General features: G+C 37.0%; 1 protein-coding gene across 1 annotated transcript in view; it reads left to right on the plus strand.

Moving 5' to 3' along the window:
- Positions 1-10,921, plus strand: part of ptgs1 (prostaglandin-endoperoxide synthase 1) — a 45,441-nt gene extending 34,520 nt beyond the window's left edge. The window contains exons 8-11 of the mRNA XM_052106888.1: positions 1,625-1,871; positions 2,836-3,122; positions 4,347-4,494; positions 8,785-10,921. Of these exons, the coding sequence (XP_051962848.1) occupies positions 1,625-1,871; positions 2,836-3,122; positions 4,347-4,494; positions 8,785-9,131 (1,029 nt within the window). The 3' untranslated portion in view covers positions 9,132-10,921. The remainder of the gene's footprint in view (positions 1-1,624; positions 1,872-2,835; positions 3,123-4,346; positions 4,495-8,784) is intronic.
- The last annotated feature ends 108 nt before the right edge of the window (positions 10,922-11,029 follow it).

Genomic DNA, 11,029 nt, shown 5'->3' on the forward strand with positions numbered 1-11,029 from the left:
ATAATTTGCTTCACTCTGTTAATGCTTCACACTCCTGTACAGTTGGTGGCGGTAAATGCACCTTTTAGCTGGTTTGCCAACCGCCATAAAACTCCGAAAGAAGAAGAAGAAGATTGCCAAGACCCTGACACTGAGCTGCAGCACGGTGGCCAAGACCATACAGTGGTTTAACAGGACAGGTTCCACTCAGAACAGGCCTCGCCATGGTCAACCAAAGAAGTTGAGTGCATGTGCTCAGCGTCATATCCAGAGGTTGGTTTTATGAAGTAGACGTATGAGTGCTGCCAGCATTGCTGCAGAGGTTGAAGGGGTGGGGGGTCAGCCTGTCAGTGCTCAGACCATACGGCACACACTGCATCAAATTGGTCTGCATGGCTGTCGTCCCAGAAGGAAGCCTCTTCTAAAGATGATGCACAAGAAAGCCCTCAAACATTTTGCTGAAGACAAGCAGTCTAAGGACATGGATTACTGGAACCATGTCCTGTCATACTCCACCAATCAGGCCTGTATGGTAGAGTGGCCAGACGGAAGCCACTCCTCAGTAAAAGGCACATGACAGCCCATCTGGAGTTTGCCAAAAGGGACCTGAAGGACTCTCAGACCAATGAGAAACAAAGTTCTCTGGTCTGATGAAACAAAGATTGGTCTCTTTGACCTGAATTGCAAGTGTCGTGTATGGATGAAACCTCATCACCTGGCCAATACCATCCCTACAGTGAAGCATGGTGGTGGCAGCAACATGCTGTGGGCATGTTTTTCAGTGGCAGGATCTGGGAGACTAGTCCGGATCGAGGGAAAGATGAATGCAGCAATGTGCAGAGACATCCTTGATGAAAACCTGCTCCAGAGCGCTCCGGAGCTCAGACTGGGGTGAAGTTTCATCTTCCAATAGGACAACAACCCTAAACACACAGCCAAGATAACAAAGGAGTGGCTAGGAGTGAATATTCTTGAGTGGCCCAGCCAGAGCCCAGACTTGAACCCGATTGAACATCTCTGGAGAGATCTGAAAATGGCTGTGCACTGACGCTCCCCATCCAACCTGATGGAACTTGAGAGTTCCTGCAAAGAAGAAGGGGAGAAACTGCCCAAAAATAGGTGTGCCAAGCTTGTAGCATCAGACTCAAAAAGACTTTAGGCTGTTTGTGCCAAAGGTGCTTCAACAAAGTATTGAGCAAAGGCTGTGAATACTTATTTACATGTGATTTATTTAAAAAAAAAAATTTTTATACATTTGCAAAGATTTCAAACAAAGTTCTTTCATGTTGTCATTATGGGGTATTGTTTGTAGAATTTTGAGAAAAATCATGAATTTAATCCATTTTGGAATAGGGCTGTAACAACAAAATGTTGATACTTGTGCTGTGTGCTGTGAATAATGTGCTGTGAATACTTTCCGGATGTACTGTATGTTGCCTCATTTCATACATCAAGACATTGCACATGGTTTAGTCTGGCAGCATGATCTCGAAGATAGTGTGGGCTTTTTGTTGACTATGTTGAAACTTGACTGAATTTATGTTTCCCACAATCTTAAAACCTTTTAAACTAAAGGTTTGTGCATGTAGTGTCATGCTGTCTTATCTGTATTTTACCATGACTTATCTGCTTGGCTCTTATGTAGGTGATAAATGGTGAGATATACCCCCCCACAGTGTTAGACGCTCAGGTGAAAATGAGTTACCCACCCTCTGTCCCTCCGGAGCAGCAGTTGGCCATCGGGCAAGAAGTGTTTGGACTGCTGCCTGGTCTCAGTATGTTTGCCAACTTGTGGCTGCGTGAACACAACCGTGTATGTGACATATTGAAAAAAGAACATCCAACATGGGGAGATGAGCAGCTGTTTCAGACTGCCAGACTCATAATTATAGGTAAACATTAAATTAGCTTCAATAGCCTATTTGTTTGAAAGCGTTAAGTTTCACATAATATTTGGCCAACGCTCATTTCATATTGGCCAACACAATTTTTTCTGATTAATTACTGCACATACTCTGCGATCTTGACAAGTAAGCTAATACAATTATTTTAACTTAAAGGTGCATTCATTAAGTTTTTGTTCATGTCGTCATAGACTTACACTGAAACCTAGTGGCCTGGATGCAGCATCATTCAAACTCAATAGTTTTCAGTTACAGATGCCAGTTAAATAAATCATGATTTACACTCAGCCATAATCCATGTGTGAAAATGTCCATTAACAGGATGGTTACTGAGATTAGGTGAGTAGAATTGGCTGGTCATGTGATTTTAACATGGCAGCCCCCATGAGGAGGACCCTCTCCATGTAGAATAAAACTAGAATACGGTTACTGATGTGACTGGAGTCTTCATCTCATGTGAGTGGTCATGATTTTATGCATATATTTAAAAATTACTGGGTGCACCTTTAAATCCATATTTAATTTCCATTTATTTCTCAAGTATTTGTAAAATAAGCAGGATAATTACCAGCTGATTGTAGATTATTCCTTACTTAACTTCTTTAGTTAACATGAACTAACAATACAAAATATTTTTGACAACAAATATTTATCTTGGTTAACGTTAATAACAACACATTTAAAAAACATTAAACATATATACATTCACATACGATTTGAACTAACTTTCATTTTTTTAATGATACTATATGAACTAACATTTGAACAATTGTATTTTCATAAATGAACACAAAACAAGATAAATAAATGCTAATAAAATAATGTTCATTGTTAGTTCATGATACATAATGCATTTACTAAATATTTATGTAACTTCTATTAATTTATGTAATTACTATATTTGGTGAATTTATTAAAATTGAATCCCCAATTTTGACTCCATTATCTTTAGGTGAGACCATTCGAATTGTGATCGAGGAATATGTCCAGCATCTGAGTGGTTACCTACTGAAGCTCAAGTTTGATCCCACGCTGCTGTTCACCTCACAGTTCCAGTACCAGAACCGCATCGCTTTGGAGTTCAATCAACTTTACCATTGGCATCCACTCATGCCTGACAGCTTCCACATTGATGGAGATGAGATTCAGTACCATCAGTTCCTATTCAACACCTCTATTCTCACTCATTATGGGGTAGAGAAATTGGTTGAGGCATTCTCCACCCAACCTGCAGGACAGGTAACAGACCCTTAATGGTGGAATTTGAAAAACCTTAAGAAATGGCTTGACAAGCACAAGCTGTTTTCCCTGTTTAAGTTGTTCCTACTGACTGAACGTTAGGGCAGAACATATCTAAGGATTCATCCCATTTTTAAATAGTCAGTAGTCTTTAATTTACATCACAGCTGTGAATCATGATTTGCTTGCTATTGCGAGAGAGAGGCAGGTGGTCCTGTTGAAGGGACATTGGCTTTCTAGAGGACACGTTATTGGACAAAAATGTTGATCACCCATGAGTGCAGGATGAGTCATCAGTATTTGTGTCTATTTTTCCAGAAAGAAATGTTGCAAATTTTGATTGTAAATGTATAGATCTGCTGTAAGCAACTTTTTTTTACAACTTTTAGGAGTACTCTTGCATGTTGATGAGTCTAAAAGCTACAAAAATCCAATGATTTTATTGCTTAAAAATCTGTTTTAGAAGAGAAATCCAGAAACATCTGTTTTATGATAATGTGCAGGGGCCTTTTTGGTTTGATCTGAGCTGTATTTACTTAAGGAAGTTAGAAGGTCATTTTGGGTTTGGTCTGTTTTCAGTCATTCCAATGAGTTTATCACTCTCTCATTTATTGAAATAGTGAGTGTTTTATTACAGGGAGACATAAAAGAGATATCAATGTCTTAAGGAGTTTAACAAAGCAAGTTTAGGCAGAAAAAATTGAGTTTGTCATATATGATTTGTTTAGGAACATATCTATAAGGTTACAGCTCATTAATTATAGTGTTGTTGTAGTCAGCTTTTCCATTATAGTATAATCAAGCTTATGTATGAGCTCACATGTTATTTGCAAATGTAGCAAATAACATGTGAAAAAAATATTGTAACAAGCTGTAAGAATTAGAACAATTTAATTGGAACAACTGGCCTTCACAAAATGGGCAGTGCTAAATTTCATACATTTTCCCCCATAAGCAGCATAGAAAAAACTATGAAGTGTTTCAGTGCATAAGTTATACATTAGCTCACATCAGATATGTATTGTTTATGCCACTGTAATGAATTTATAAAGAGGTCTGACTGACTTTGTTGGAGGTTCTCCTATATAAAATGTTTAATTAAAAAGTTTTAACAAAAATATACTACAACATTTCTACAGCAATTGCTCTTTTGGTTACTCTCACCATATCAGATAGTTTTGATTTGTATTTTTTAATATTTGTTTTTTTTTAATGTTGGAACAGATTGGAGGTGGTCATAATATTAATGCAGTGGTGACCAAAGTAGCTGAGGGAGTTATTATAGAATCAAGAGAGCTTCGTGTTCAGCCCTTCAATGAGTACCGCAAGAGATTCAATCTGAAACCCTACACATCATTTTCAGAATTTGCAGGTATGATTGTACAACTCTTATCAGTTCTTTTAAAACTTTATTAAATCCAAAGTGCAAGGGAAGAATCATGGACAAATCAAACCCTAGAAATTGATCTGATATCCATGAAATATATTGTAAATATTTCTCATATGTAGATATTAAAAACATTAATACGTCTGACACATTTTGCCCCACCACTATTGTAGGTGTGGTGCCACAACTATATTAGGTGACTGTTTAAGATAGCGGAGAGATGAAAGCAATGCAAAAAGCAAAATACCATGGTTATTATTGGCACAGGCAGCATTGGCATGATGCACAGCACAACCGTGCCAATTACTATGATATAGCACTCTCTCGCTTGTGTTATTTCTTAAATATTACAGATGTTGCTCACATAAAATAGTCTGCAAACAACCCGAAAAATTATGTCTTTATAAGAGAATCTATTGACTAATAATGTTTCATGCACTGATTTCTCACATGCATTGGCGGCCAAAAGTTTGGAATAATTTTAATAAGAAAATTTTGCTCTTATGGAAAGATATTGATGCTTTTATTCATCAAAGTGGCATTCAACTGATCACAAAGTATAGTCAGGACATTAATAACATGAAAAAATTACTATAAGAGTTTGAAAAAACTTCTTACACTACTTCAAAGAGTTCTCAGCAAAAAATCCTCCATGTGCAGCAATGACAGCTTGGCAGATTCTTGGCATTAGCTGTCAGTTTGTCCAGATACTCAGGTGATATTTCACCCCACACTTCCTGTAGCACTTGCCATATATCTGACTGTCTTGTCAGGCTCTGTCTCATGCACCTTACAATCTAGCTGATCCCACAAAAGCTCAATGGGTTTAAGATCCATAACACTCTTTTCCAATTATCTGTTGTCCAATGTCTGTATTTCTTTGCCCTCTCTAACCTTTTCTTTTTGTTTCTATGTTTCAAAAGTGTCTTTTTCTTTGCAATTCTTCCCATAAGGCCTGCACCCCTGAGTCTTCTCTTTACTGTTGTACTTGAAACTGGTGTTGAGGGGGTAGAATTCAATGGTGCTGTCAGCTGAGGACATGCGAGGCGTCTATTTCTCAAATTAGAGACTCTGATGTCCTTATCCTCTTGTTTAGTTGTACATCGGGCCTCCCACATCTCTTTCTGTCCTTGTTAGAGTCAGTTGTCCTTTGTCTTTGAAGACTGCAGTGTACACCTATATATGAAATCTTCAGTTTTTTGGCAATATCAAGCATTGTATAGCCTTCATTCCTCAAAACAATGATTGACTGGCGAGTTTCTAGAGAAAGCTGTTTCTTTTTTGACGTTTTTGACCTAATATTGACCTTAAGACATGCCAGTCTATTGCATACTGTAGCAACTCAAAAACAAACACAAAGACAATGTTAAGCTTCATTTAATGAACCAAATAGCTTTCAACTGTGTTTGATATAATGTCAAGTGATTTTCTAGTTCCAAATTTGCAATTTAGCATGATTACTCAAGGATAAGGTGTTGGAGTGATGGCTGCTGAAAATGGGGCCTGTCTAGATTTGATAAAAATGACATTGGTCAAATAGTGATGGGGCTGTTTTTTACATCAGTAATGTCCTGACTATACTTTGTGATCAGTTGAATGCCACTTTGGTGAATTAAATTACCAATTTCCTTCCGAAATAGCAAAATCTGTACATTATTCCACCCAGTGTACATAATTATGAGTGACAATGAACCTGTAGAGAGCGTGTGTTAAACCACTCCTTGTCTCTCTACACTGGCTGCTGGTTGCAGCATGTATCAAATTGACTGGATCTGCTCCAGCTTACCTAAAATTATTTGTGCAGAGCTCCATTCCCACCAAAAGCCTGCAGTCGGCTAATGAGCGGCACCTTGTACCAACACAAAGAGGCACCAAAACACTTTCCTGGACTTTCGGTTTCACTGTACCTCGTTGGTGGAATGACCTTCCCAAATTCATCCTTGATTCAGACGTGCTCTGTGTCTTTAAAAAAGTGCTAAAGACACATCTTTTCCATGAGCACTTGACCATACACTTATATAAAATAAATAAATAAATAATATATATATAGCATAATGAGGATGTCTTCAAAAATAATGACAATAATAGTTTCCATTTATCACTTGTATGTCAATATGTAATGTAATACAAAGTTCAGTAAACATAAAAAGCTAAATCAATATTCGGTGTGGCCACTATTGCCTTTAAAACAGCATAAATTCTCCTAGATACACCTGAACATCGTTTTTCTTGATTGTTGGCTGATAGGATGTTCAAGCTTATTGGAGAATTTGCAACAGTTCTTAAATCTATTTAGGCTGTCTCAAATGCTTCTGTCTCTTTATGTAATCTAATAAAGAATCTCAGACTGACACAATGTTCAGTGGGGGGCTTTGTGGGGGCCATGACATCTGTTCCAGGGCTCCCTGTTCTTCTATTCTAAACTTTTCTATTTGCAAAAGTAACATTTGGGAGTCTAACATTTATATTTCCAATTGACACACTAAAGCTGAAGATATAAATAACCATCTTAAGACAAATGCTTTTGTGAAACATCTTATGTGCCTAAGACATATGCACAGGTGTGTGTGTGTGTGTGTGTGTGTGTGTGTGTGTGTGTGTGTGTGTGTGTGTGTGTGTGTGTGTGTGTGTGTGTGTGTGTGTGTGTGTGTGTGTGTGTGTGTGTGTGTGTGTGTGTGTGTGTATTGTTGTAGTACTCTAATCTGTCTTGGATAATATTATTCTGATGCAATTGAAACTTTTTGTAATGTAGCACTTTTTGTACTGCTGACTCTTTGAGAAGAATTGTTTGTGATGTATTATTGATCTTTTGTAAGTCACTTTGGATAAAAGTGTCTGCCAAATGAATAAATGTAAATGACAAATGGGAACAGGCTGCAAGTTCTGAGTAAAGGGGATATTTCACTCAAAATCATTCTTTCATCATTTACTCACCCTCGTGCCATCCCAGATGTGTATGATTTTACATTTTCTGCTGAACAAAAAACGATTTTTAGAGGAATATATCAGCTCTTTAGTTCCATACAATGCAAGTGAATGCGATCAGGCCTCAATGGTGAAGCTCCAAAACGCACATAAAGGTGGCATAAAAGTAATCCATAAGACTCGGGTGGTTTAATACATTTATGTCCTTTTTGGAGCTTCAAAGTTCTGCTCACCATTCTCTTGCATTTTAAGGCCCTACAGAGCGGAGATGTTCTTTTAAAAATCTTTGTTGTTCAGAAGAAATTCGTACACATCTGGGATGGCATGAGGGTGAGGAAATGAGAATTTTCATTTTTAAGTGATCTTTCTGTAAGATAGATTACTGTTGTTCATGAAAAAGTGTCTAGTTGTAGTAAACAAATTTTCTCAAAGACTGTTTTACCATTTTTATTTATTATTATCATTTATTTATTTTACATGCCACAATAATTCCTTTTATGCCATTTTAAAGTGCAGTAAATGCCTTACTTTTTCTTACATTTCTGTCAATCTGAGATATAAAACATGTTTTGCTGCCACTGTTTCAGGTTTCAGTTAGCCTCTGCTAATATATGCTGTAACTATACTATCCCAAATTGCCTGTTTCTGCATTGATGGCTATACAAATATAGACATTTATTTTGAAGAAACATTATTTGCCATATTTTAATATACTGTGTTAATTTGAGAGTGAATAACAACAAAGTTATAACACAATAAAATAATAACAGAATTTTCATTTCAATGGAAATTTTCTTTTAAAATATGAATTGGACATCCATGTCACAACTTAGTATAGTTATTAATAAAGGTTTTGGCTTGTGCACATTCTTGTGTTGCTGTTAAGCCAATCTGCGTTTTCACTGTGTACTGTTCCTTCCACCCCAGAGTGATTAGTCATGCCATGCAGCTGCCTTTGGGAATGTTAACGGATTGCTTTCTCTAGATCAGTGGTTCTCTACCCTGTTCCTAGAGCCCCCCCCCCCCCTCTCCATTAACAAGCTGATGAGATGAATCATATGTGTTTGATTAGAGAGATATCCAAAATGTTTAGTGTGGGGAGGCCTCCACGTACAGGCTTAAGATGTTATAGACCATCTTAGAAGCGGTAGGGGGGGTTGGTATCAGGAAACATTAAACTCTGATTTGAACTGGGGTAACCCTGCATAAGACCCACCATAAAACATGTCAGAGCATGTGCATTACCTTCCAGGCCCCTTCACCAACATTTATGTCAAATGAATGTTTAACATACACTCTTTCAGGTTGGCTCTGCCTGGCTGGTTGATAATGGCTGATGTATTTTTACAGGAGAGGAGGAGATGGCAAAAGAACTGGAAGAACTCTATGGTGACATTGATGCCATGGAGTTCTACCCAGCTCTGATGCTGGAGAAGACACGACCTGGTGCGATATTTGGTGAAAGCATGGTGGAAATGGGAGCCCCATTTTCCCTAAAAGGCCTCATGGGAAATCCCATTTGCTCCCCTAACTACTGGAAACCCAGTACATTTGGGGGTCAGACAGGTTTTGATATAGTTAACTCTGCCACTTTAAAGAGACTGGTTTGCTTCAATACAAAGTGGTGTCCGTATGTGTCTTTCCATGTTCCTCCATCAGATTACAAACCACAGAGAAATTCTCACAGTGAACTCTAGCAGAACGAGCTTTTAACAAAACAACTGTTTATCAGAACTAGGTCAAGGATTGTAGTGCTAGAATCTATTGTTTTAATACATCCATCCATCTTCTATAGCCGCAGTCACGGGTTGTTTTAATACACTGACTTCAAATTTAATTTACAGATGCTTAAAGGGATAGTTAAGTTAAAACAAGAAACAATATATCTGTCATCTTTTACCTACCCTCAAGTAGTTTCAAACTCATATGACTTTCTTTTTTTCCACTGTAAAACACAAAAGGAGATATTTTGAAGAATGTTGCAATCCCTGATTTCTATACAATGTCAGTAATAGTGACTCACTTTAAAGCTTAAGAAAGGACCCAAAAGTGCCACTAAAGTAGTATGTCCATCTTCTGAAGGTAGATGATATAATATAAGTTATTTTACAGTGAAAATCATGAATTCCCCAATAGCTCTTCTTTAAAAAAGAAAGTCATAGAGGTTTGGAATGACATAAGGGTGATTAAAAGACAACTAAATTAGAAGTTTTGAATTAACGGTCCTTTTAATTTTATTCCAATAAATAGATAGAGCAAATTTTCTTATGAATCAGAAATGAATATGCAATAAGATTAATTATTTGTAACAAGGAGATTAAAGGAAGCATATTTATAATATTAGAATATTATGAATAGCAATAATAACAATGATGCCTTGTGAACGTTTTTCAGAAATGTTATGTAGTTTTGGCTCTTTATTTAGAGATCAACACAGAACATTTTATTATAATCAGATCTTTCTCATTGGACTTGTTAAAAGATAAATTGGCTCACAGGTTGTTGATTCAGCACTCAATATATTTTTGGGCAATTGGTATTCCTTTCAACCTTGGGCTTTGTTTAAATAATTAGTTTACACTAAACCATGTTGCCAAATAAACATGTTTACCTTTAACTCCCAAAAAAATATTCCGTCCATTTCTTGATGGTGAAAATATTAAATCATAGGTTGCGGTTTAGTATTTGCTGCCTCAGTGCTTACTGTCTTATCACCTTTGAATCAGTAAATCAACTATTAAATGCACTGTTCAACTTGAAATCAATCACTGCAGTCATTGTGTTGCAACTTCTGATATATGTAACGGGACTGGTCGGTATGGGGAATGAGGAAGCGTGGTTCAGGTATCTTTAAACTCTTTATTCACACAATAACACTCAAATTCATTGTCAATACTCTAATGCATCGCACACCTGTGCATCTCTCTCCCTGAGCTCTGGTGTGGGCTCCTCTTATATCTCTTCCTGGATTACTGCAACAAGAAACAGCTGTTAGACCTATTTGTCACCCATGGGTGAATACTTGCCGCTTCCCCTCTCCCTGGATGGACACTCAACCATGCCCTCGCCACAATATATGATTGGCCAGTTTGTCTTGGGTTTTTTGTTGTTGGTGTCACTGTTGTAAACATTTGTGTTCCTTAAATGAATTAATGTAGCCTGTATTATGTCTTTCCAAGTGAACGATGATGATGATGATATTAGCACTATTTGTGGCACCATTTCTAACAGATTTACATGCATTTTGAACAAGTTTGTTAAAGGCATATATTTACTAGTGTGTCTGATCTTTGTAACAAACGGTTTACAAAACCTTTATGGAAAAGTCATGTTTTATAATAGCTATGGAAGAATGGAATATAATGGTCTATAATGGAAATTAAATGATCGTTATCAACCTTTATAACATAAAATGTGAATTCAAACCGTTATAAGGATCTCTTTGATAAAGTGTCAATGCATAACTCTTCAAATAAAGGGCTTATTGTAATAAAAACTGGCGTCGTCAGTAATTTATGTTGAAATAGTTTGGGTTATAGGGCATAGGATATAAAGGGTTTAAATGACACCTGTCTTATATATAATATTTCCTTGG

This window comes from Xyrauchen texanus, chromosome 3 (assembly GCF_025860055.1).
Source record: "Xyrauchen texanus isolate HMW12.3.18 chromosome 3, RBS_HiC_50CHRs, whole genome shotgun sequence".
Lineage (NCBI taxonomy): Eukaryota > Metazoa > Chordata > Actinopteri > Cypriniformes > Catostomidae > Xyrauchen > Xyrauchen texanus.